At 40.7% G+C, this 27,794-nt stretch overlaps 1 protein-coding gene across 1 annotated transcript; it reads left to right on the top strand.

The window, feature by feature from the left end:
- Positions 1–147: 147 nt before the first annotated feature.
- Positions 148–23,454, top strand: LOC129590735 (uncharacterized). The gene is made up of 13 exons (XM_055486087.1): positions 148–465; positions 577–987; positions 2,005–2,245; positions 2,323–3,162; positions 3,293–3,442; positions 3,819–4,127; positions 4,507–5,224; positions 5,282–5,444; positions 5,534–6,272; positions 6,334–6,591; positions 8,448–8,672; positions 21,694–23,240; positions 23,305–23,454. The coding sequence occupies exons 1-4, from the start codon at positions 298–300 to the stop codon at positions 2,802–2,804; spliced, it is 1,302 nt and encodes a 433-aa protein (XP_055342062.1). The 5' UTR covers positions 148–297; the 3' UTR covers positions 2,805–3,162; positions 3,293–3,442; positions 3,819–4,127; positions 4,507–5,224; positions 5,282–5,444; positions 5,534–6,272; positions 6,334–6,591; positions 8,448–8,672; positions 21,694–23,240; positions 23,305–23,454.
- The last annotated feature ends 4,340 nt before the right edge of the window (positions 23,455–27,794 follow it).

Below are 27,794 nucleotides of genomic sequence, written 5' to 3'. Positions count from 1 at the left end.
CTTTTAATTGTGTGACACAAGGTACATGCGCCATGTGGACAGTTACGTGGACAGAATTAGAAATCGACACGAATGTTGCCGTTGCCCGTTTTACACGCAGTTTCATATACTATAGATTTCTCCGTCGTAGACGTTTGACTAAGTAAACTGTACTGTTATTTTCGTTTAAATTATTGGAAATCACCATTACTCTCTGCAACGGCGTGATGATTAATAAAAGTTGTACTTGCAGTTGGTTTCGCCGTTAGTTCGTTACGTGCCGTGACGGTTTATCTGCGTTCTTGATTGATAACGATTATGGATTCAGGAGAACCAGACGGATTAGCGTACCATTCGGGAGTTCGGGAATGTCGTGTTATTCACCGGAAACTAGATTCTGCGGACCCCGGGCGCTCACTCATGCAAATCTTCTACGATGAGTGGCAGCTGCACCAGAGAGCGGGGATCGACTCAGTTTTCACCAAGGTATGTTTAATTACGAGTAATTTGATTTACCTGTTTGTGTGACTGTAACACAGAATAAGGTTTACGCTGTCGGACTCTGTTCAGTTGTTTTACCGTATTCAATCCAAACAGGTTGTTATTGTGGGTGACGACGGTCCCAAACTGCGGTTCACCCACGAGGAGATCTACAGTGATCCTGCCTTTATAAAATACCAACAAAGTGGCAAATTTGTGTATAGTGAACGTGTGCTAAAAGACAAAAAAGAGCCGAACGGATTAAGAGTAATGTTGAATTCCAAGATCAAGAGGCTGGACCCGAACAAACCTTGGGCAGATGTTGTGAAGAGTCAGGACGATCTGTACGCTAAACTGAAGACTGGTTCTCATACGGAGAGGAAGGCTGATGCGGAGAGCAGGGAAAACTCGGCCTTTCGGGCTAGTGCGCCGGCTGAGATGGTCCAATGTCTGGATCTGATGCGTGTTGCGGAGAAAGGGGATTTGCCCTTTATTTACGGGCACAACGGCGTCGATTCCATTCCCATGGTAAGGATACGTGTTGTCCCTTAACATTTATAAGCTCCATTTGCTCTACGGTTTAATTGACAACCTCCAAGCTGACTGTTTAGTATCGCTGACAGAGGAAATTACACTACTTGCTTCCTTCGATTTCGACATAATCGTTACCAATTATTTAGAAATGAGTTATTACAGTTTCGTAATAATTTAATTACGGCAATAATTTGATTACGGATCAGTGCGTCGCCCGACTGCATTTGTCCTGTTTGTTTAGCTACTTACAAGTTTTACGCAGGCCAAAGTCCACTCATTTGTCTTTATTGCATTAACGTTAATACTTTCATCGTATCAGTAGCTAAATTAAACCGTGTTTATTTATAGTAGAAAATATTTCAGCCAAGTTAGCCAACTGCCGTTGAATATGAAAAATTTTTAAAGTTCTTCTGCTAGATCTTATACAAATAAATTTTGGTAGCAGGGAGCATTTGCGTAAGTACATATGTGCAGTCTGTAATAAAAAATTTACGTTTTTACTAGGGATATGTAATCGGAATATGTACCATCTACAGTGAAATCCTTCAGTATTAATTATGCCAGTTATGCCAGTTCACTTACCTCGCATTTGCAAGTGATGCAGGGATTGTTGGTAATCTGTGAAACATTCACAATAGCACCCTCGCTGGAGCAGTATACCATTGCCGGTTCTTCTATAAGGTTTAATTTCAAATTTTAGCGGGACATGCGAACAAATTCGTGCATAAACACAGCGTACGCACGGAATGTGCATCTTGTAACCGGTATACCATTTAATCTAATATTCAACTGCCGATAGATGTGCTGTCTTACTATGTCCAATAGGCTGTCGGTCGCGCTTCAATTACCAGTAGCCAACGCTGTTAACGTAAACGCTCACGCAAATGACAATCTAGTCGCACGTAACTGTTTTGTCTGACCACATTTTGGTTAAGTTAAATCTATTGAAATTTCTGCAGTCGTAATCAGAATAATATGTACATGCCTGTTTATTTCACATATTAATTGCAGGTAAAACCGTTTCCTATCCCGTGTATTTTCAAGGAATCAAGTAGAGTGGACGGTTATGATGAGGATATGGATGGGATCACTACCTGGGGAGTGTACCACAGTACAGCGCGCAGCGCTACCGGTTGCCATACGGAGGATTTCAGATTTGGATCCTACAACATTGTATTGCAGGCAGATGAACCCAAGTGGTGGATCGCCATGTACGCTCACGATCAATCCAAAGTGGAAAAGGTTGTTTCCGGTGAGGCACATATCGTACAACGTCTATAGATTTATATATTATACTAATAATGTTTCGAAATTGTTTCTATTTAATAGGCTGGTACGTTAAGGGGCTAATTTCTTCAGCCTCTAAGTCGAAAACTGACAGTCGACAATCGAAAGATGATCAGCCGAAAGATGATGACGTACCTTGTAACCAACTTATTACTGGCCATTATCATCGGATGGCTATCCCTACCGATCCCGATAAACTACTAGATCAGGATATTGCGTTACTCTGGGCTAGCCAGGGGCCTGGAGAGATTATGATGGTTTCTTCAAATGTTGTACATTATGTATTCCAAGCGGGTGGCAATGTTTGCATGGCGATAAACTTCGCCGATATTCATATGGTGCCGAAGATGGTGTTGTTTACCGGCATTTATGAGCAGTGCCCGCATGATTTAGATGACACCAGGAAGGCCGAGAAAGACGTCAAACGACATCGAAAAGCACGATCACATGGAATAGAGAGCCACTATACTGGTCGCCGGATGATCGCGTACCTGAAAACGATGGAGGCGGAACATGGCGGGTAACTTCCGCCAGTCGGGACCATGCCGTCTGTATGGCCAGACTACATTGACCCAAAATTTTACGAAGGATCTGATATTATTCCCATTGGTCCAGAGGGTATCAGTCTGGAGCAGTTCCAACCGGTTGTCGCTCGTGTCCCGTTGGAGTGTCTGCGATTTGGTCAGCCGATTAAAGGCATCCGCGTGCGGCTTGTGCAGCCGGCGTTTGTGTTTTGGCTCTGTACGCAGTTGGCGAACCCGGGTGAAGGACAGTATACTGTCGACTGGACGGTATGTGGTGTAGCGGACTGCTCTACGGATAAGCACGCCACTGTAAGATGTATGCTGGAAGCCGGCAAGATCGACGTCTACGTCACGGACGGTACGGTAGTAATTAGTATTTAGTATACAAATAGATGTACGGATATGTGTAGTAAAGTGGCGTTTAAAAGAGCAATCGTTTTGTTATGCTCGTATATTTACCTAATATAAAATGTGTTGCGGTATTTTAGCTGGATATTGTAACGGAGTAGCGCTACTATCGCTCATTAACCGACAAAGCGACGGATGACAGTCAAGTGAGTCTCTCCAACGGTGTATTGGCCGTCCGGCGCCGATTGAGCCAACTCCAGCCGGAAATGGCCCAGAAAGGCTACCACTAGGTAACTACGCAGCTGGTACGCGTTGCTACATCCGCCATAAGAATTATGCAGTAGAATTCTCTTTGTTGCGCAGCGTTTTCAAAAGTATGGCAAGTAATGGTCTTTGGCTTTCTTGTTAGCGTCAGCGATCTTACTCATCTTAGTCCGACAAAAAGTGTAGTACCATTGTAGGTTAATTGTCGGTGCTGTAGAACAGCGGCACGTCTTTCCATTGAGGCTCTGTTAGCTGCTTGTTACTGTGACAGCTGGCGAACAAAGGCTCACGATAGTTAGAGAAGGCTTTATTGTGATAGCAATAAAGTGAGGAACCAAACACAAAGGCTCGAGGTGCGAGCAGTATCGTGAAAGTACAGTGAATGATATGCTATTGAAACAGAATGTACGGCACATCGAGCCAAAGCATGGAAAAAGCCTGATGCGGCACTGGGCAGATCCAACACGAGCGAATCGAACGCTGATAGGCCGAGATGTGGAAGTGGTGTGGCTCCGCCTACATCGAGGCCGGTGATTGGCCGAGACGTAAGTCTGGGCGGAAAGCTGCCTGAGTCGAGGCCGATCTGGCGCTCGACAGCGAGTGCGACTCGGTGTGAGTCAGCACACCGGAAGCGGGACTGTCGCTGGCTGCCATACTCGTAGGCTGCCATAGCGACTGGCCCAACATTACCAAAGTCTCCTGTCGTATCATGTATGTACTAAAGAAATTCCAATATTATGAAAATATTAGATGCATTCGTTTTGCATCTTGATACTCTTATGCTGCATGTTATACATTTTATGTGCTTAATTTCAGTATTTTTAAAATATTTGTATGCATTCACATTAATACAATAGGTGCTATAAATTACATATTTTACTTAATGGCATTATTTTTGTATCACTCATATGCATTCGTTTTACACCTACATATGAATTCTTATACTCGTACGGTCGTATCTTATCTGTCGTATATAAATTTCAGTTCACTTATTGTTGGTATTTGGTAATTGGTATTATCATTAATTTTCCCGGTTAGATTATTTTCGTTGACGTTTTTTTCGTTGATTTTCTCCCGTATCGTTCGGCAGTTGGTCTGATTTATAATGGTCTTCGTGGATCAAATGGACAGCGACACGACGGCCATCACCCGGCTCAACCACACCGATCACTCGGCCTACGTGGCCGTGCTGCGCAACGCCTTCCGCTCGCCCCACATGGACGCTTTCCACCACGCTCCGGCTCTCCTACCCCTGAGCATCGAAGGAGTTGTGGAGAGTATTATCTTGGAAGCCGGACTGGAATACACCGGGGAAAACAAGTTCGAGGATGATGCTGATGTTCGAGGAAGTATTACCGGGTTGAAGGAAGGTTATCAAGTGTACATGCAGGAGAGTATTGGGTTTGAGAAGAGCCACTATCTGCATGGAGAGGGATCCCGAGATGCGGAAGAACCAGGCCAAGCGGGATGTGCGCTTTATGCATTTCCCGCCCGGGGAGGTGGTGGTTCTACATTGAAAAAAACTTCTGCACTACTTGTGCAAAATGCTGAAGAAGACCTGACTTGTGTTAGGAACGGAAGAGGATAGCAGAAACAACTGAATTAAAAAATTCTATGAAAACGCAGTATATTAAATCGGATTTAAATTCTGGTACTTATTTAATTCCGATTCATTTCATAATTTCCAATAATTGTTTCCGCATTCGTTACCGTTCTGCGGTCATCCGTTCTGCTCCAGTCTACGCTCCGGGAATTGGATGATGGATTACATCACCGATCGGCTGCGCAGTTACGAGTCGACTACTCCGGTATGTATGGTAAACTAATGTTGTTTGTCGGTGGATTTTGAAGTTCGTTGTTTCCAGCTGGCCGACTGGTTCGGCGCGGTTTTCGAACACATCAAAGGACTGCCGCCTACTCGGTCCCGCAGTACTTCGATCTGGTCGTCACTCAAGCGTACCGGCAGATCGTCGATGTGGCACTGAATCGGATGGGGAAACTCGTTTCCAGTGGATCCGAATTTACGAGGTAAGCAGTGCGGAATGGGAATGGTTGAAGTGGTTTTTTTTTCGTGTAGTGTTATTAGTGCACCAGTAATGTAACAGTTTCCTTTGTAGATATTCATTCGCTGTAAAGTTAACGGAGCAAGGGTAGTGGACTGGCACAAACTTCAGGAATCCCATTGAGGATCAAAGTTTGGTAGTATGCCACGAAATTTACAAACAAGTTTCTACCAAGTGTTTAAAAACAAACGTTTTAATCCCTTAAAAAAAATCATGGTTCTATTTAATTCAATAACACGATAACAATATCAGAATCTATTTACGGCTAAACAAAACAACATTTCAACGCCCAACGGTACCGATTACTGAAGCAGCTTTACCACGTTGAACTGCAAAAGAGATTTTCTGTTTCAAAAACTCGGGACCACGAATCTCGCCGGTTTGTAGCGAAATCCTCTTCCCAATCTCGTTAACAAATCGCTTCGCCGATGTACCAAAACTACCGAATGTTTCAAAGCCGACAGCCGTAAACTCGTATCGCCCCGACAGAAAGCTGTATTTTCTTGCTTTCTCGGCTTCGACATGGTCTGCTGCCGCTCCGGCCTTAACACTGGTCTGATCCAAATACGACGGTAATACTGGTATCAACACCAGCAACATCTCCCGCCAAACACAGTTCCCTTGGGACCAAGTGGTGATGCCATCGGGAAGTGCTTCGTTTTCATGGTAAATACCACTAGTTCCAGTTCTTGCGTGTATGCCTGCTGAACCTAGAGCCCGTCGCAAGATGTCATCGATGCAGTCGTACGTGTCTGGGCCGTCTTCTCGCGGAAATTTTGCAGCTCTATTCATGGTGACCGTCTGCAGCAACGCCGCTTCCGCATTTGCACTGGTGATCGAATGTTTATTTGCAGGTTGATGGCATTGGGACGTACCAGATGTGCGGCATCGTCATGGCCAGCAAGCTGCCGGTCCTTTCTCCTTCACTGTCCCCACCGGCGCCGGCGAAAATCAAGAACCCGGCGAACGGGCTGGATGTGGATGGGGCGGTGAGTCTGGCGGCCGGTCTGCCGCATTTCGCCGTCGGTTGGGCGCGCAACTGGGGCCGCGACACCTTCATCGCGTTGCGAGGACTAACTACTCTTATTGACCGAACAGTTTCAAGAAGCGAGGTAAGCCCGCTATCCCCATATCTTCTTAAAGGAATGTCGAATTTCGCTACACATCAAAAATCGTTTTGAAAAGTATTTATTTGTGATGTATGTTTTTCCCTTTAAGTACGACCTTCGACTATTTTTAATCAGTGATGCACAGTGCACACAGTCATTGGTGGAGGTGAAAGATGTAGTACGGTGGCAGTAAGGACGGATCTGCATAAAGCAGTTACATTTACCGTTGTCTCTACTGCGTCGAATGAAATCGGCGTAAACATTTAAAAAAAATATTTTTCCTGCAACTTAGTAGCTTCACGTCCGTCTTGAATCTAAATCACTATGGTATTCGAAAAAATATAATGTGATCTGGCAGCGTTCTGCTCGGCGCAACACGTCCATAGACGCCAATGGAATTTTTTATGCTGCGCTTACTCTGTACTCTTCGTAAGTGTTAGAGGCACGACAGCCTGCGTGATAGATACGCCACTTTGCGTATGCGCATCACTGCACACATGCTGATTCGCCCTCTCTTGTACGTACGTGAGTGGCTGCACTGCACTCTCCGCCTAGCGGATACACCGCGGGCGCACTCACTGAGCATACTTGCTCTCTCGCTCCTCTCTCGCTGTATGACTCGGCGCTTATACGCTCGCGTTGGATACGAGTCCAGTCTGCGCACTCACATTCCATGTGTCTGGACAGCGTGACGCCGTTGCCGCCAGCACATTCTATTCTCTACATTTCATTACGCGTTAGAACTCGCTCGCAGCAACTTGACTTGCTGATTTCTGCCAGACATTAGTCCATTACATCAAGACACCTTCCCACTTGTTACCGAATTGGCTGTAAAGATCAAAGTCCATTGAGATAAGCGCAGCAGCTGGGATTGGCGATATGGAGTATGACACACATACAACTTCCAAAACGTTATGCCGAAATGAAAAGCAGGTCCCGAGCTGCTTTTCATTTCGGCATTGCACTCTCGCATCAGTGTCTGCACGCTTTACATGAATGAGCGCAAGCAGATTAACTTCATGGTGTGTTGGTTTTAAAATAGACCAGTTTAATAAACTGTGGAATACTATTGACAAAGAAATTAACTGACCCTCGTTTTTACAAAATTTGATTTTGTCATATACTGTAATACTGTTGATGGCCAAAACAATTAATCCAACGGTGCGAACTATAATGCCATCAGGCATTCTTGTCGGAATCTGTCATCGTCCAGGCGGGACAAAATAAGTCGAAGAAAATTAGTACTTTTCGGCACCGTTAAACGGGGATTTAAATAACGAGTAACGTGCAGGTAACCTCGAATCATTAAAAGAAGAGACTCATCTTCTTCCTGTCTACGTGCAGACAAATGCAGCAGTAACTCTTGTTCATCCAATAAAAATCGCAGTGATGAATAAGTACGCGAGGAATTTAATAAAATTAGCTTTTCAACAAGTTCTATTGCTAATTTTCTTTTACTTTTGCGCGGGGCCATATTAATAATATTACAGACACGGTTATCGCAAAAAGTCCAAACTGTGCAGAATGCACACTGGATTTTCTCTGGAAAATATGCATGCAAAAGATACAAGTGCACTGCACTTCTCTTCGCGCCAAAACATATGGCGGTGTTTTGATGTAGCGTTCATTGCTGTCTTCCTGCCAGTTCATCTGTTATCACGCTAATGGCTGTTTTTTTATGCGTCACTTGCTTTCGATGGACTTCGATCTTTACAACTGAATCGGTAACAACTGGGAAGGTGTCTTGATGTAATGGACTATTGGCCTTGTTGTGTTTTCTCCCGCAATCACGCGGTATTTGCTCCACTTTATTTGTACAATAAAGGCATCTGTGAGCTCTCTGTGCTTGCCTGTCACAGTAGATACATCATCTTGGCCTACGCGGCCTGTCTCCGGCACGGGCTGATCCCCAATCTTTTATCGGAGGGCACCGGCGCCCGCTACAACGCCCGCGATGCCGTCTGGTGGTGGCTGTATTCCATCCAGCAGTACGTGCGGTTGGCGCCCAACGGCGAGGCCATCCTCAAGGATGTCGTCTCGCGGATGTATCCGCAGGGCGACAGCCCACTCACCCTGGACAGGCGGTAGCAGCATTGGCGTCCCGCGGCGCGCTCTGCAATTTGTCACGTCCAGATTGCAGCTTATGACGTCACTAATATAACGTAAAATATCACTGCGTTTATCGAAACTAATTGCTTTAGTGTACACACTAATTAGTTACACTAATTAATTAATTAATTAAGGATTTAGTCCAGTTTACAAGTACCTACCAGAAATGAACTTCTTATAGCTAGTTTTGCTCAGAAAAAAATTCTGAGTTTAGTATTATTTGAACCATGTGAATTCGGAGTCACGTGACCAAGTTATGAATTTTTAAGTTACTTTGTTGAACTTCAGCAGTATTACTTTATTTGCTAATAGCGTCAAAAATGTGTGGTACATGACTATTTAACCCCATAAATACAAATGTAAAAATTTCATTACAATTATCACATCTAGACACCAGTTTGTATTATAAATTGCATAGATTAGGGAATTGTCGTGATGTACACGTACATACTAAAGTAGCTTGCGTGCACGCAATAAGCCTCAGTACTGGAAACAACTGTCACATTTATAGCACAATAAAAGTACAATTATGAAAGTGAACAGTTCATAGTACAGCCATACCTGTATGGCTATAAATAAGTAAGTATAATCCTCAAATTGTAGAAATTATAATGAAGTTTTTAACTGAATGGAATTCAACGCGCCAGTAGCGTAATTAGGTTCTCCACCATGCCACAAATAATGTAAACACAAGATCATGCCGAACAGCAATAAACAGTACGCTGTGCTTCATGTGCTTTACGTATGCTTAAATGAACAACATTTTTTATAGAAGTTAATGTAATTAGACTGCTTTGCAGCTATGCATATGTATTGTGCATGAGTACCATAGTGCTAAATAGTTTTACCAATCGAGCCGCTGGGGCTACATGGCATTATTGACGAAGTGATCGCTCTAATGTTTGAGGGTTTTTCTCCACGTCGCGAAAGAATGTAAACAACTTGATGTGAAAAAGTGGGCTCATATTAACATGATTTTAATACGATGAGTTATGTATACAGTAATGTACACCATGAACAGTATTTTGCACAAGCAGTATATAATTGTCAGCTTAACATCTACTACACTGCAACTCACAAGCAGTAATTTAATAAGAATATATTCCTTAAATACGTGAAACATACTATTCTATATAGAAAAATTGGTTATACAAAGTACTATTTTTCAAAACGTGGTAAGTACTCGCATTATTATTCTTTTAATGATTAGGTAGACAGTATTGCAAAGCGTTCCGTGACGTGTACACGCGCACATAATACATTCCGCCCATCGATGATTCTAAGATTCGGATCTTTGCTCAATCATGAGTGCTATCCTGCTTTCACCGCAGCTACGTTAGCGACTGGGAAAATTTTGTTTTCTCGTTTTGTATCCAAATAGCGCGCTGAATGATTTTTTTTACTTTTATGTGGATTTGAAGTGAAGCATGATGAAGTAATAATTTTGTGAGCTTGTAAAACCAAAACCGAAAATTATGCTGGAGCAAAATGTGTGCACTATACAACCGGTCACAATGAATAAGGCATTGATCTGCCAAACGGATATGATGAGCGCGTATACGTGTAACAGAATGCTTTGTAATAGTAAGTTTACATAATTATTAATACAAAAGAATGATAATACTTACTGTTGAAAAAAAAGTGACTTGCATAGCCGATTTTTTGTTAGAATAGTATGCTCAAGTATTTTCAGAAATGCAATGTTATTAGATTACTGCTTTTCAGTTACAAACGAAATGTCAGAATATGAGTTGCGTAAAGGTACAGGTAGATTGCAATGAGCGCGGTGTTGGCGCTTGTCGTCATAACCACTGCACTATGTACGAGTATAATCGTTGTCAAAATGTCAGATTTACTAATGGAGAAAGCTGCACACCCTGTTTTATCACCAAAGTCTCCACACACCACCTTTCACCTCCACCAGGCTCCGCATACAACTGTTCGCACCACGTTTTGTCTCCGGCCAGCATTTTGCGCCACCACTATATATTTCAAAAAAAATCTCGGCAGTTTCTGGACACCGTATTACACTTGTAGTTGCAAAGATATACGGTGGTCGGTCATTACATACGATTTATAATGGCTATCTTGTAAGTTTTGAGTGAGTACAGGAAGTAGCACTTCACTTAAAATACGTTGTATCTATGTTACAATTTTTGGTTTTTGTCAATATAGCGCAAGGGTAAAACCGAAAAAATCGCTGCCTGTAACGGAAGCGCAGGTTAACGAGTGATATCAAAAAAAGAGGAGCCAGACCGCGAGACGAAAGAGCCGTCTTTTTTCCGCCTGTGATAACAATTAATGGAATCTTTCAAAATAATGGTGTGTAGAGGCTATGGTGGTGTGCATTTTTCTCTTGGTAGTGTTAGGAGATGTAGGTGATCTTTTTAAAAAAAATCAAAAATGATAAAAATTGGTATGCGGAGACTTTGGTGGTTAACCATGGTGTGCGGAGCCTTCTCGTTTGTTAATTCCAGTACTACAAATAAATTACAAAATTATGAATCAACAAAATAATGATTAAATGAATATAACTGCAATATTTAGCATGCGCTAGCTTTGTCCAGTGTTAGAAACGCTAAGATAGTGTGGCGTGCACGCCATCCTAATGAACTCAGTGTAATTTTAATTTGTAACGCTTACTGTTTCGTTAGGCAAACCGTTTCAATCTGGCTTGTCCTTTTTTCAGTTTTTGCCTAAACAAAAAATCAGTTCCGGCAAGGCAACCAAAAATGCCCTTGCAAATTTAACCGCCAAATCAATGTTTCAGTCAGTACTAATTTCACAGTACGTGTTGCCATACAAATGTTAAACGCCTGTCATGCAAAATAGACGTTAATATTTTGTACATAGTGCATGGTGCACTTGAAGCGCATGCGATCACAGTTGACTGAACGATTGTACACAAAGACTAACTAATACCTGAGTTTGTCAATAATTAAAAAATTATTAAAATTACAAACAGCTAGCTACTCTAACTGTGGAAAAAACAGAAAAATGAAAGCGTGAATACATTTTTCTTTGCCGGACCAAGTATTGAGATCAATTTATTATTGGTGCTAGCTTTCATTTCTGTTCCACAAGACGAACGCTAACGAATGTTGACTACTACAGCAAACCGTTTTTTGCGAGTGTTGTTGGCAACAAGCATATGTTTTTTGCAAGCTGAGACGTTCACAGATTTCTTTGCGAGAACGTACGCATTTTGAACTTAACTTTATAGATACCATCAATAGGTAAAAAACAAGACTTTTCTTTAAATTAAGATTGTAAGACTAAACAACTTTTACATAAACTTTCGAAAGTTGCCAAAATTAGGGATTACACACATCATGCATAAAAAAAACGGGTAGTCGCGTGTTCAAAACATCTCGAGTATAACGCCAACACATTAGCATTTTCCGTACGATGAAGAGTGCTTTACCGTCGTGCTTTACTGCTAAGGCGACACGAATCACTTCGGAAATTCTATACTGTATGGTGAAGTGTCTGCTCTGGTATAATATTTTAGCAGTATGTTTTTGAGCCTTTGTTAGCAGATAAGTTGGTGCAGTAAAAGATCATTGGTAGTTCACAGTTAAATGAAAGTCATTAAAAACAAATTTCACAAATTCGACAATAAGAAAACATTTTAACATCGCAAGAAAGGGCAGTCTTGCAGCAAAAGCCGAAATGCAAAAGGCTTAGCTGGCACACGATTATACTTCGAAGATTGCTAAAAATTCTGTTATTAGCATATTATAATCAAGATTTTAGTGCACTATTCAGACATTGTTTAGTAACATTTGACAATAAACTGCTACCTTTGCGTAAATCACAAATCTGACGGTCGACTCCACTGTAGAAATTGTCAAAAATTCAACACAAATTGTAAATTTCTTAATTTTTTGTAAAATTCGTTAAAATTTGTTTGAAATACTTTTTCCATCCTTTTTATGAAGTGAAACTTTGGAAAACACCAGCCAGGTGTATGGTTAATGGTGATGTGACTCGCTAAAATTTGCTGCATGAAAATTCAGTACTTTTCGGCACGTTTGCGTCGAACGCATCAGGTTGTAATTAAGAGCCTAAACGGCCTACTGCCTCAACCGCTTCGAATGTTTTAAAACGGATTGCACCTTCTCTTGTTAGTTTTTTATACTCTCCATGCTCGTTACCGATTTGTTAAAAAATTTTGATTTTGTGTACGTCAAATTATGAATATGAGCGAGGCTTAGACAAGTCGTAGCAGCAGTCGGAGTAAGTGCAACTGCAGGGCGCAGACAGACTGTCGCAAACGCACTGCTTGCCTGGCATCTATGTAATCATGCCAGATTCAAGCCACACTTCTACTACTTTACTCGACTTAGATGTTTTTTTGAATCCTGAAAAATAAGTCGCAGATTCACAATCAGCGTAAAATTTTACTATGGCTTTACTATATGTTTACCATGCAGTATGCACGTAATCAAAGGTTTGAAAAATGAAAAAATACATAAATTCACGAAAGCTGACAATTCAAGAAAACTACAAAATCCGTAGTACCACATATTTATCACTACCAGCACCGCTACCACAACAAGAACCATAACTATTATCAATTTATGGAACCAATCCCCGCTTTGCAGCTGTCAGTCATGATTATTTCTCTTATTATGCCCTTTTATTCTGTGCTGTTGTTGTATTGGTAGAAAGCTAGAAACATTAGTATTTCACTTTCGAACTGATGCAAGCGCAAAAGCTTTTTCCAGTCAAACTATATTGTTTTCATTGCTGTTCATAGACGATAGCAGAACAATCCATCATGAAAGTTTAATTTTGCACAGTAAGGACTTCGATATAAAACTTTCAGACCAGTGCTACTACGCCAACCGACTGCCTGCTAAAAAGATTTGTAACATTAACAGAACAAATGCCAATTTCGAACCATATGCTGCGTGCTCCTTGAATTAGAATCGAATCTTTCAATTAACCGACTACATTAACCGTACGTTATGGATACTCCTTATCGTGCTTTATCACTACATTCACTATTATGGTAGCTTTCACCAGAGGAATTCTTAAGACTTTACTCGTTTCGTTTAACAGCTTTGGTGTGTGTGAGTGAGCTAGGTTGCTAATACAGTTTTCAGTTGTCTTCGGGCAACAAAATGTCAACGGAAATGCTGTATTTAATTATGGTTTATCTCCTCTTACGCCTTCAAAAAGAGCACAGACAAAAAGGTTTAAAGAGATTACCAATTAATTTAGTAGCTTGATAGGCAGACTCGCATGCTGACTACTCGTAGTAACCAAAAAGAAATAGCGACTAGAGCGTATATATCGCAAGAAAATGAAAAGTGATCCTTTTAGAGGTTTAGCATTAGTCAGTTTGTATTCAGAATTTTGCGTAATTGTTTTTTCTATAAATGCTGCCCAGTCTGTGTTGTTTCCCTAAATGATTAACAGTATCAAAAACTAGAGTGAACAAGAAATAGCTCTCAGCTTTGCTACCATGCTGCTTACGTTGTTTTTATTGTAGTCTGCTAGTTGCCAACGCATCTTGTTTTTCGTTAAGCGTTTATTGTTATTATTGAAACATCAGCCAACTTCATTATTCAGTATCGTCTTAAGCAGTCTCAAGATGAAGTTTAAGCAACCCTTAAAATTCTGCCAAAATAAAATTTCATTCTATGTTCAAAACAAATGTTCAAAACACTTTTCCAAACAAGTTACAAAGTTCCAACATTCATCAACAACTGTACAGTACTAGAAGTCAAAAGCCAATTAGTAGGAACAAAACAAACGACGCAAATGTTAACTTGACAGAAACAGTTCAACGGTTGTAGTAAACAAGACCATACAGAACAATAATCTTGGTTTTTACAGCTTGCAAGAAAATATGACGCCAAATTTTTTCCTGCTGAGAAAAATGCGGTGTAACAAAATTGTTGCACTGAAAACTGTTGCAGTTACATTTGTGGAATGGTGTATATATACTTATGCACACATCCATGTTGGACTATTTCGATGACATTTTTCCTGTCTACATGTGTTTGTGCACTTTTCTTTCTGTAATTAAAAGATGAAATATAAAAAGCAGTTTATTACGGGCAGAAAGAGGCATGACTGCAAGTGGCATTCCCTAAACCTCGTCCAACCTTACCCAGGCCAAAGGCTAACTTTTATGTGCCAAGCCACGAAGATGTGAACGCTAGCCTTGTGTGGCATCGAGCACTACATCCTGTATTATTCAAAAGGTTTGGTCAAAATTATCAATAAGTAAATGTAATCTCGAAGAGCGCATATAGCAGTAGTTATCGTGCCAACGAATTAAGGGTCCGCGAGCTACCATACAATAGTTGTTGTAAAAACAAAGTTCTGAAACTTTTAAAGACGTAAAAATTGTGAACGTCTTCCATGTTTTATGGAAGCACTTCAATTTACTAATTTTTTTTTATTTATTGACAATTTCCTGACCAACGTATGGTAGTTATCACAACTTCCTACTCGACAAATCACTGACCGACAATTCACTTTTGCAATTTTGCCACCCGACTTCTTGCAAAACCAATGATTTCTTTCTAGGACAGCCATTTTAAAAATAAGACTAAAAAATGATAAATTGCAAGCACAAGGTTGTTGTGGATATTAACATGTTTATGGCTGGATCAAAAGGGTGTATTAAACAAAATGGCAGTGTGTGAATAATTAAGGATGGCACTGGTCTAAGGGCTTCTGTGGCACAGTGCACATTCTTGCACCAATTCAGAATTTCTTAGTAAAGTCTGGAGAACGCTTAGCGAAACGGACATTTTACATCAAAAATGAGTGGAAAAGCAGCAGCTTCTGGAGCATATTTCCCTGAAGTCATCAACTTCGAAATACATAATTGTCTTAAGTGCAAAGACCTTACCACGCAAGCACAAACAACCTTTTCGAGAACAAAAATTTTGCCAGCTGGCTCAATGGCATAGATAAATAATGTTAATACTATCGCTCAACTGGGTTGTGAGATCTAAATGCAGCACATAACCGAGGGCGCAAGGCTAGCCCCTCAAATTATTAAAACAATTTCAACCGTTTTTTCAAATACATCGTCAAGAAAGCATTGAGAAAGTAACACTTTGCCACGCTACATGAGTCGCCAAACTACACCATAAAAGCTGCAGTCACCGCCATACAGGTGCTGCTGCGTTGTCGCTGTGCAAGCGTCAAATGTTCACAATGAAAGTAAATCAACTTACGGAACAATTTATGATGAATAAATAGACAGATTCAAATAACTTTAAGTGAATCAGCATTATTTTGCGCAGCCGCGCATATGTGGTGGTAATATTGGTCTAATGCAGTATATCGGATGGCATGCCTTGTATTTCATCACTGTTTTTTAACGACTTAATAGCAAGAAAACAGTTCCAGATTTTTAAAAAATAGGTACTGGGTATGCAGTACGCTAAGCTAAATTGGGCAAAGGAAAAAGCGGAAGGAAATCGGTTTGTAGAGCAGCAATACGGTATGATCACTTTGAACGACCGCCACCCATTCACATACTACAGCCAGTTAAACGACCCTATGAGTAGAGCACGTATGTATTACTGGTGTCAAGATGTATAAGGGATAAACCCTGGTGATGAATACCAAAGTTGAAGAATTTAGTACTGAAGCGGTGGTTTCAAGTTAGACCACAAAGTGTGTTTATCGAAAAATGCGCACTAGATTTTACCGCGCTGCACGGGCAAAATTCACGACCCTAATCTCATTTCACATTTTCTTATTTAAGATAGCGAATTCCCACGTAAAACTACTTTTTCACCCAAGTTTTTTTATCATCAGAGCTTTGAAAATAATCGCCTTTCCGAGCCCATCCTGTAAACTTATTCACCATCCATCCCATGCAGGGGCACCCCAATAACCACAACAAACCAACATGGTCACCAAAGCTCTGATTTGTATGCATTACTTTTCAGCATTCTGTAATACAAATTCTAGCTATTTTTCACTTTAAGATATTATTAATTAGTTAAATGAATTGTTAGATCACGAACGTTGCTCAGCAGCTCGAGGAACTCCGTTTTGATTTGCTGGTAAAATATCGTGAATTTTGCATACTGCAGCGTGGGTATACCCAGTGAACATTTTTCTGGTAAACACTCTGTGGTCTAACTTGAAACCGCCGCTACAGTACTTTCTTGCCGTCGCACATCGTTAATATTTCTCGAAAAACAAAAGGAATACAATGGTCGAAACGGCCATCAAGTTGTAAACGTATGGCAGTGATTTACGGACGATCCCTTAAGGCTACAAACTTTTCCAAGACAGAAAGCCATAGTAAAATTTTACGCTGATTGTGAATCTGCGACTTATTTTTCAGGATTCCAAAAAACATCTAAGTCGAGTAAAGTAGTAGAAGTGTGGCTTGAATCTGGCATGATTACATAGATGCCAGGCAAGCAGTGCGTTTGCGACAGTCTGTCTGCGCCCTGCAGTTGCACTTACTCCGACTGCTGCTACGACTTGTCTAAGCCTCGCTCATATTCATAATTTGACGTACACAAAAATCAAAATTTTTTATCAAATCGGTAACGAGCATGGAGAGTATAAAAAAACTAACAAGAGAAGGTGCAATCCGTTTTAAAACATTCGAAGCGGTTGAGGCAGTAGGCCGTTTAGGCTCTTAATTACAACCTGATGCGTTCGACGCAAACGTGCCGAAAAGTACTGAATTTTCATGCAGCAAATTTTAGCGAGTCACATCACCATTAACCATACACCTGGCTGGTGTTTTCCAAAGTTTCACTTCATAAAAAGGATGGAAAAAGTATTTCAAACAAATTTTAACGAATTTTACAAAAAATTAAGAAATTTACAATTTGTGTTGAATTTTTGACAATTTCTACAGTGGAGTCGACCGTCAGATTTGTGATTTACGCAAAGGTAGCAGTTTATTGTCAAATGTTACTAAACAATGCTCCGAATAGTGCACTAAAATCTTGATTATAATATGCTAATAACAGAATTTTTAGCAATCTTCGAAGTATAATCGTGTGCCAGCTAAGCCTTTTGCATTTCGGCTTTTGCTGCAAGACTGCCCTTTCTTGCGATGTTAAAATGTTTTCTTATTGTCGAATTTGTGAAATTTGTTTTTAATGACTTTCATTTAACTGTGAACTACCAATGATCTTTTACTGCACCAACTTATCTGCTAACAAAGGCTCAAAAACATACTGCTAAAATATTATACCAGAGCAGACACTTCACCATACAGTATAGAATTTCCGAAGTGATTCGTGTCGCCTTAGCAGTAAAGCACGACGGTAAAGCACTCTTCTATCGTACGGAAAATGCTAATGTGTTGGCGTTATACTCGAGATGTTTTTGAACACGCGACTACCCGTTTTTTTTTATGCATGATGTGTGTAATCCCTAATTTTGGCAACTTTCGAAAGTTTATGTAAAAAGTTGTTTAGTCTTACAATCTTAATTTAAAGAAAAGTCTTGTTTTTTACCTATTGATGGTATCTATAAAGTTAAGTTCAAAATGCGTACGTTCTCGCAAAGAAATCTGTGAACGGCTCAGCTTGCAAAAAACATATGCTTGTTGCCAACAACACTCGCAAAAACGGTTTGCTGTAGTAGTCAACATTCGTTAGCGTTCGTCTTGTGGAACAGAAATGAAAGCTAGCACCAATAATAAATTGGATCTCAATACTTGGTCCGGCAAAGAAAAAATGTATTCACGCTTTCATTTTTCTGTTTTTTCCACAGTTAGAGTAGCTAGCTGTTTGTAATTTTAATAATTTTTTAATTATTGGACAAACTCAGGTATTAGTTAGTCTTTTGTGTACAATCGTTCAGTCAACTGTGATCGCATGCGCTTCAAGTGCACCATGCACTATGTACAAAATATTAACGTCTATTTTGCATGACAGGCGTTTAACATTTGTATGGCAACACGTACTGTGAAATTAGTACTGACTGAAACATTGATTTGGCGGTTAAATTTGCAAGGGCATTTTTGGTTGCCTTGCCGGAACTGATTTTTTGTTTAGGCAAAAACTGAAAAAAGGACAAGCCAGATTGAAACGGTTTGCCTAACGAAACAGTAAGCGTTACAAATTAAAATTACACTGAGTTCATTAGGATGGCGTACGCCACACTATCTTAGCGTTTCTAACACTGGACAAAGCTAGCGCATGCTAAATATTGCAGTTATATTCATTTAATCATTATTTTGTTGATTCATAATTTTGTAATTTATTTGTAGTACTGGAATTAACAAACGAGAAGGCTCCGCACACCATGGTTAACCACCAAAGTCTCCGCATACCAATTTTTATCATTTTTGATTTTTTTTAAAAAGATCACCTACATCTCCTAACACTACCAAGAGAAAAATGCACACCACCATAGCCTCTACACACCATTATTTTGAAAGATTCCATTAATTGTTATCACAGGCGGAAAAAAGACGGCTCTTTCGTCTCGCGGTCTGGCTCCTCTTTTTTTGATATCACTCGTTAACCTGCGCTTCCGTTACAGGCAGCGATTTTTTCGGTTTTACCCTTGCGCTATATTGACAAAAACCAAAAATTGTAACATAGATACAACGTATTTTAAGTGAAGTGCTACTTCCTGTACTCACTCAAAACTTACAAGATAGCCATTATAAATCGTATGTACGACCGACCACCGTATATCTTTGCAACTACAAGTGTAATACGGTGTCCAGAAACTGCCGAGATTTTTTTTGAAATATATAGTGGTGGCGCAAAAATGCTGGCCGGAGACAAAACGTGGTGCGAACAGTTGTATGCGGAGCCTGGTGGAGGTGAAAGGTGGTGTGTGGAGACTTTGGTGATAAAACAGGGTGTGTGCAGCTTTCTCCATTAGTAAATCTGACATTTTGACAACGATTATACTCGTACATAGTGCAGTGGCTATGACGACAAGCGCCAACACCGCGCTCATTGCAATCTACCTGTACCTTTACGCAACTCATATTCTGACATTTCGTTTGTAACTGAAAAGCAGTAATCTAATAACATTGCATTTCTGAAAATACTTGGAGCATACTATTCTAACAAAAAAATCGGCTATGCAAGTCACTTTTTTTTCAACAGTAAGTATTATCATTCTTTTGTATTAATAATTATGTAAACTTACTATTACAAAGCATTCTGTTACACGTATACGCGCTCATCATATCCGTTTGGCAGATCAATGCCTTATTCATTGTGACCGGTTGTATAGTGCACACATTTTGCTCCAGCATAATTTTCGGTTTTGGTTTTACAAGCTCACAAAATTATTACTTCATCATGCTTCACTTCAAATCCACATAAAAGTAAAAAAATCATTCAGCGCGCTATTTGGATACAAAACGAGAAAACAAAATTTTCCCAGTCGCTAACGTAGCTGCGGTGAAAGCAGGATAGCACTCATGATTGAGCAAAGATCCGAATCTTAGAATCATCGATGGGCGGAATGTATTATGTGCGCGTGTACACGTCACGGAACGCTTTGCAATACTGTCTACCTAATCATTAAAAGAATAATAATGCGAGTACTTACCACGTTTTGAAAAATAGTACTTTGTATAACCAATTTTTCTATATAGAATAGTATGTTTCACGTATTTAAGGAATATATTCTTATTAAATTACTGCTTGTGAGTTGCAGTGTAGTAGATGTTAAGCTGACAATTATATACTGCTTGTGCAAAATACTGTTCATGGTGTACATTACTGTATACATAACTCATCGTATTAAAATCATGTTAATATGAGCCCACTTTTTCACATCAAGTTGTTTACATTCTTTCGCGACGTGGAGAAAAACCCTCAAACATTAGAGCGATCACTTCGTCTCGATTGGTAAAACTATTTAGCACTATGGTACTCATGCACAATACATATGCATAGCTGCAAAGCAGTCTAATTACATTAACTTCTATAAAAAATGTTGTTCATTTAAGCATACGTAAAGCACATGAAGCACAGCGTACTGTTTATTGCTGTTCGGCATGATCTTGTGTTTACATTATTTGTGGCATGGTGGAGAACCTAATTACGCTACTGGCGCGTTGAATTCCATTCAGTTAAAAACTTCATTATAATTTCTACAATTTGAGGATTATACTTACTTATTTATAGCCATACAGGTATGGCTGTACTATGAACTGTTCACTTTCATAATTGTACTTTTATTGTGCTATAAATGTGACAGTTGTTTCCAGTACTGAGGCTTATTGCGTGCACGCAAGCTACTTTAGTATGTACGTGTACATCACGACAATTCCCTAATCTATGCAATTTATAATACGAACTGGTGTCTAGATGTGATAATTGTAATGAAATTTTTACATTTATATTTATGGGGTTAAATAGTCATGTACCACACATTTTGACGCTATTAGCAAATAAAGTAATACTGCTGAAGTTCAACAAAGTAACTTAAAAATTCATAACTTGGTCACGTGACTCCAAATTCACATGGTTCAAATATTACTAAACTCAGAATTTTTTTCTGAGCAAAACTAGCTATAACAAGTTCATTTCTGGTAGGTACTTGTAAACTGGACTAAATCCTTAATTAATTAATTAATTAGTGTAACTAATTAGTGTGTAAACTGAAGCAATTAGTTTCGATAAACGCAGTGATATTTTACGTTATATTAGTGACGTCATAAGCTGCAATCTGGACGTGACAAATTGCAGAGCGCGCCGCGGGACGCCAATGCTGCTGGCGGTAATTGTGCCTCTTTCCGCATAATCTTGAAGTCGTTTGTCTGTAAGCTAACTGTAACGAAGAAATTAGATTGCATTACACCAAATTTAATTCAGCGAAATAATTGCATTGGATTAAGAAATTAATTTGCATTAAACTGGTGTTAAGGAAATAATATAAACCAAAGTGAGCTAAATTAAGGAAGTAAATTAAATTAAAACAACTTAACTAAAAATTTTTGAATTAAAATTTAGATGCGTTGTACAACAATAACTGGACGATGCCATGATGGTGCTGTTCTACGTGCAGGATCAGCCTTTGGCGGAGGTGATGCAGGAAGCTCTGAGCAAGTACATGCAAGGCCTCAGCTTCCGCGAGCGGAGCGGTGGAATCTGGACCGGGACATGTGCTAGGAGGGCTTTAACAACGGCATCGGGGTGGACTTGCAGACGGGCTTCGTGCCGCACAACTGCGGCACGTGGATGGATAAAATGGGCAGTTCCGAACAGGCCGGGACGCGCGGCAAACCTGCAACGCCCAGGTACAGAATTTGAGGCATTTTTTACCATTCGGTTGTACTGGAACATGTTGTACTCGTACGTTTTTTGACACGAAATTCTTGCAATTTGCCAAAGTTTTTGATTAATCTGGTTTTCTGGGGCTTTTTTATGTTTTCGGTTATTGATTTGTGCTATTCTGACTCTTTTCCTGTATATTTGGGATACTTCAGAAGTACATGTAAGATAACTATGTAACCTTCTATGTACATGCCTACGTGGCCTGAGTTTTTTCTCCCTATTTTCGAATTTTATTCTGTATGGTGGTTTGATCGTACTGTATTGCTCAGTTTGCTAGGTTGATATAGTAGAAAAGTGGCTGATTTCTGGGTGTGGCAGTTCGGAAACTGCATTTCAGTCTAACAACCTTGGCAGTGAGTTAGCTGTGATTTTGTAATGATCTTCACAACAATTTTCAATACGAGTACTCTTTCGACGTTGTGCTTTTTGTATTTTATCATTATAAGAGAAATGGCCCGGTACATGGTGTCAAAGTTTTGATATATACACTAAAACTTTCGCTTTCGCGCACTCCCAATCACTTTTTTGTAATATTTTATGTTATTCTAAAGCTAAACGATTTGTATACATTATTCTGAAAACTGCATGTTTGCGCGCGCAACATCCGGTTGCCGAGATATGCCGTACTCGAATGGCTGAAAAGTTTAAATGCATCTTTGTGTACCAAAAGTCTGGTTATTACCCGGTCTTATTGAAACTTTACTATAATTTTGGGAAAATGCTATGGATCTGATATTGGTTCACTTTAGACTTTATGGCCCTATACAGTAGTAAAGTTTCGAAAAGATCGGGTAGTAACCAGACTTTTGGTACACAACGATGCATTTAACTTTTCAGCCACTTAGTACAGCATATCTCGGCAACCGGATGTTGCGCGCGCAGACGGTTTTCAGAACAATGTATACAAATCAGTTAGCTTCAGAATAACATGAAATATTATAAAAAAGTGATTCGGAGCGCGCGAAAGCGAAAGTTGTAGAGTATGTATCCCATTTTTGATGCTATGTACCGGAGTGCGGCGAAATGTCACACTCCCAATTATCCGGGTGCGCGTCTGGCACAGATGACTGATTGGCTGATTTACTCGTACGAAACTTGAGTGCTATCTCTGCATTTGAAAAATAATTTGTTTTTTTTATAAACACCCCATGTCGCCGATTTCTATCACTGGATCTGCTATCGAATTAGTGGCTTTATGCTACTCCACGGTGGATTGGTTGGCGGAGATGAGCACCAGCGGGAAATAGCCATACGACGACGTTAAAATGCAAACCAAAGGTGACCTTCCAAACGCTTTGCTTGTGTTACCATTGCTCAATGAGTTTCCGCGTTTTCGTTGCAGTCGGACAAGTGAAAACACTGAGTTTTCTCGACTGGCGCCAGATGATTAACAATCACTTTGAAGAGCGATTCTTCGTCGGTGTGGATCAAGCGGGCGAATTTATTCGCCGGGATTTGGTGAACATTGCGCCGATCTACAAGGACACGGCTGGACACCTATGGCTCCATTTCATTTCTGGGCGGATTATCAGCTGCGGCCTAACTTATGCGTCGCCATGGCAGTGGTAAATGAAACAGTTCAAAACAAACTATCGATGAAATTTTTAACAAGAACAGCTTTTTTATTATTGAAGGAGCATTTTTCAAAGGAGCATTCGGCCATGTTTTAGCTTTGGGCTTTTCGCTTACGCTTAATTCATATTTTTTTAAATCTCTCAAGTTTTATTATTTCTAACGATAAAATGCACAAGCTTCACCTTTCTGCTGAAAGTTTCTCGTCAAATTTTTCATCGAATAACGCCTCTCTGTACATACTCGTTTAACGCATGGCGCGCATTAAAATTTCTTTGCGATTGACAAGTTCCTTTCTTTGCACAAATAAAACATCCGTTTTAGTTGGGCAGTATTGCGCAAGGTGCTAAACAAACTAAAGTCGCCACCTTGAGTAGCATACCCATATTTGGTCTAGTTGTGTTCAAAGACATATTTTTCTCTGAAATTTCCCGTAATCGGCGTCCCTTTACAGGAGTGGGTGTGGCTGATGGGCTACTTCTTGCGCGCGAAATTAATCTTCGCGGGTAAACAGCAGAATACGGAGGTTATCAGCAAAACTCAGTCGTTCGTGGACAGGGTGCTGGGCCGGCACTGGCTGAAAGTGCGGAGCTCCGGCTGGCGCGGTCTGCCTGAACAGACCAACGCCGGAGGGGCTTATTGCCCCCACAGCTGCCACACCCCGGCCTGGAGCATGGCCAATATCCTTGAGACGTTGTATGCGCTGCAGAATGAGAAATAACAAATGCTTAATGTGTGATTTATCCCCCGTGTTGCTACCTGTTCAGGCGATACTCGCATGCTTTCTCGATAAACTGGAGATTTCTTTTGATTTAACGGTGCCTGGGTTTAATTTATTTGTCGGTTATTTATCTGTTATTGGTTTCGGCTTTTTGTCTTTTCACACTTTGCAATTTTCAAAGTTTATTATGGCGCTTTAGTCAAAATGTGCGTGGGTGAATCCGGGCGGGTTATGAACTCAAGGTTTGCGGATGGAAAGGTCACTGTCTGTTGTGCTGCGATTTCGACGCGGTGTTCGCGTCACAGATAGCGGAATAAATCCTGATTATGCTAAATCACGGAAAAACGATCATCAACAGGACAGTTTTCACTGCTGCGCTTTTTTACGCTTTGATAATTTTGCTATATCCTAAAGTGTCTTTCGTGGCAAGAAAGATTATACGAAATGTAAAATCAGCTTCCATATGAGTTACTAATCAACTTACTATCCTGAACGCTGGTACAAAAGTTTTTCCTAGCTGAAACGTTATCCTATTCGATTATCCATTTTACTGAAAAGTGAAGTGAGGTGCACTGCATTGCTTCCACACGGTTCACAACAGTTAACGTAGCGTATGGGCGGTTCACTTATAAACTTCATGGCTTCCAGTTGCCATCCTAATTACGGTACTCGTATCAGTAGCAATTAGCATGAATGAAATCGAGGTCTTTTTATTTTAGTACGATGATTTAAATATGACTGCAAAGTGTATATATATATCAGTACAATCAAGTTTTCGTCAATCGGCTGTGCTTGAGCTCGTTAATCCGCGATTTGAGTTTGTGAGATGCCGTGCTGTTTGTTTCGCTCACTGGTTCATATGACTTCATGTGAATCGTGTCTAGTGTGCCAGCCGCCTAAGCAGTCTGCGCTTCCAGTACAGTAGGAACCGAATATTGTAATTAGTGCGATGGCTTGAGAGGACGAGGGTTCGTGGGCGACCGGGCTTTTCTTTACGCATTTGCAACAAATAATTATGTAAATTTCCGTTAAATTTTTGGTTTTTGTGCCGCAGGCCCCGAGTGCTGTGATTCTTAAAAAAACTGTTGTTCGTAGTTATGTCGTTAGACAGTGCATTTTTTTGCATTTTGTTTCGGCTATTGATTTTAGAAGCGGAAAGCGCGGTGGACTCGCAGGATCTGAGCCGGCAAGTACACCGGTATGACGGGGAGCCGGTGGACGCTTTCCTCCCGCTGACATCCGCCAAGATGCGCCCATCGGTGGCGCATGCGCTGCTATACGATCATGCAGAAGCACGCTAATCCCAGCGTCATCAAGGTGAAGTTGTTCATGATTGGACCATAACAGCCATTTTTTGATTTTGTTGTTTAATTTCGCAAAAGTATGCAACAGTAAAAGTAAGTAAGGGGTCCAAAAACTCAGTAACCCTTCACTGCACTTCACGCCCATCCAGCAGCTGGGCGACAGCCACTCCGCCCGCCTACGCCCTCAACGGCCAACTGAAGATGGTGCCCACCATCCAGGGTTGAGTGGCGTCTGTATTCGTCTCCAGCCAAAGCAGTATCGGTCTTTTCTTCTTCCACTGCAGCATACCGGCATTTTAATGCTGTTCCGGCTAAGCAGTGTTTAATTTTGTTTGAGTCATGACGATGCTCGTTTTTTTTGCAAGCTATCCTTGAATGAAAAAGGCGATCACTGTATGATTTCGTAGAGTAGCGGCACATTGGGCGTTCTACAACCTTTTGCAGTGATTAAAAATTGAAAAGCAGTATGTCTCACTTTAAAATTGCATTTTTATTAGCTGAAACGTGTAATTAAAAATAAAAGCTGTTTTAATAATAAAAGCTGTTCCTTTCTTCCGCTGCAATAATACGGGCATCTGTGCTTTATTCGGCAAAAGCGCAACGCATAACAATATGCCAGCGCTGATAGACACTTATTTGTAATTTATTTATTTACGCTTCATCAAACCTGTCCGTTTTTTAGTACATAGTTTGTACTCTCATGTTATACTTATTAAAGGATGCTCACGATTTATTTGTGTTTGAAATGCATTTGTATTTTATTTTGGCTGCCCAGTTTTAACTGGACAATATTTACTTAATACTGTTTGAATGCAGCCGATTTCAGATTGTAACGGGGTATTTGTTAGCAGAGCATCGTTTGGTTGGCTTCGTATGAATATTTCGGTTTTTTTTTACAAGTGGACATTTAATTAAATTTAGTAAATAAATTAGATTTGTAGTTTTTGGTTAATCCTACGTAATAATAAGACGATGGAAATTCACAAATTCTTCATTCTTCATACCGTTGGAAATTCATACGACGTCGTAGAGCAGAGGCACATTCCACTGCCTTGAGTTATTCGCTAATAAAAAAAATACCTTAAAGAGTTAATCGGTATGAAGCACAACGAACAATCCAAAAAGCTTGCTGATTTAATAGCTGCCGTTGCGAACATCATGCTAAAGGGAAAAGTTCCCCAGGAAACTGCAGATGTCTTCTATGGTGCCAGCCTCTTTGCCTTCAAGAAAAAGGACAGCGGCATCAGGCCTATAGCTGTCGGATTTTGTCTTCGGCGAATAGTGTGCCGCATCGTGTCATACAGATGTACCCACTTGAATGACGTGCTACGGCCCGTGCAGTTAGGATTTGCGACAAAAGGCGGCGTTGAAGCAGCAGTCCACGGTGCACGGTATTTTATCGAGCACGCTCTTCAAATGGAATCCCCACAAGTCTTTCTAAAGCTGGATGTGAAAAACGCATTTAACTCCCTCGATCGAAATTGCATTTTAAAAGCTGCGGAAGAACATATGCCGGCGTATTACCACTTCGTGTGGCAGTGCTATGGAACCCCATCAGTGTTGTTGCACGGATCCCACCAAATCCTTTCCAGGGCGGGCATCCAGCAAGGAGACCCGCTCGGCCCGCTACTGTACTGCCTGTCTACGGTAAAACCACACAAGAATCTGAAGTCTAAGTTGAAATCCAGTTTCCTTGATGATGATGTACTCGGTGGCGACCCGGACGATGTTTTTGATGATTTGTGTTCGCTAAAGGATGCATTGCGGGACTGTGCACTGCTGCTGAACATCAGTAAATGCGAACTAATCGTTCTGGGAGGTTCGGAAGAAGACAAAGAAAAGGTGACAGCTGCATTACTTGATGTGTTTCCTGATCTACAGTGTCCCAAATTACACGAGCTACACTATCTGGGCGCACCGCTACACGACGATGCTACGGCGGGAGCTATTGTTAATGCAACAGAGGTTGCAGAAAAAATGACGCAACGCTTGCAAATGATACCAGCACACCAGGCGTTGTACCTCTTAAGATGCAGCATGGGACCAGTCAGGGTGACGTATAAACTACGTACGGGTCGATGCTACATGCATAGCGGCCTTTTGCAAGCATTCGACGCGGTAATCCGGGAAAGCCTTTGCACGATTACAAACGTTGCCATCACGGACCAAATGTGGACGCAGGCATCCCTGCCGATCTCCGAGGGCGGTCTTGGAATTCGCAGCATTGAGAAGCTA

This window comes from Paramacrobiotus metropolitanus, unplaced genomic scaffold (assembly GCF_019649055.1).
Source record: "Paramacrobiotus metropolitanus isolate TYO unplaced genomic scaffold, Prichtersi_v1.0 Parri_scaffold0000042, whole genome shotgun sequence".
NCBI lineage: Eukaryota > Metazoa > Tardigrada > Eutardigrada > Parachela > Macrobiotidae > Paramacrobiotus > Paramacrobiotus metropolitanus.
This window is presented reverse-complemented; position numbering and strand designations above follow the sequence as displayed.

What these genes read in the sequence shown, in the direction of transcription:
- LOC129590735 (XM_055486087.1), top strand. Translation starts at nt 298, where the DNA reads ATGGATTCAGGAGAACCAGACGGATTAGCGTACCATTCGGGAGTTCGG. An exon ending in TCGACTCAGTTTTCACCAAG is followed by an intron (nt 466 to 576) that starts GTATGTTTAATT and finishes CAATCCAAACAG; the next exon opens with GTTGTTATTGTGGGTGACGA. An exon ending in GCGTCGATTCCATTCCCATG is followed by an intron (nt 988 to 2,004) that starts GTAAGGATACGT and finishes TATTAATTGCAG; the next exon opens with GTAAAACCGTTTCCTATCCC.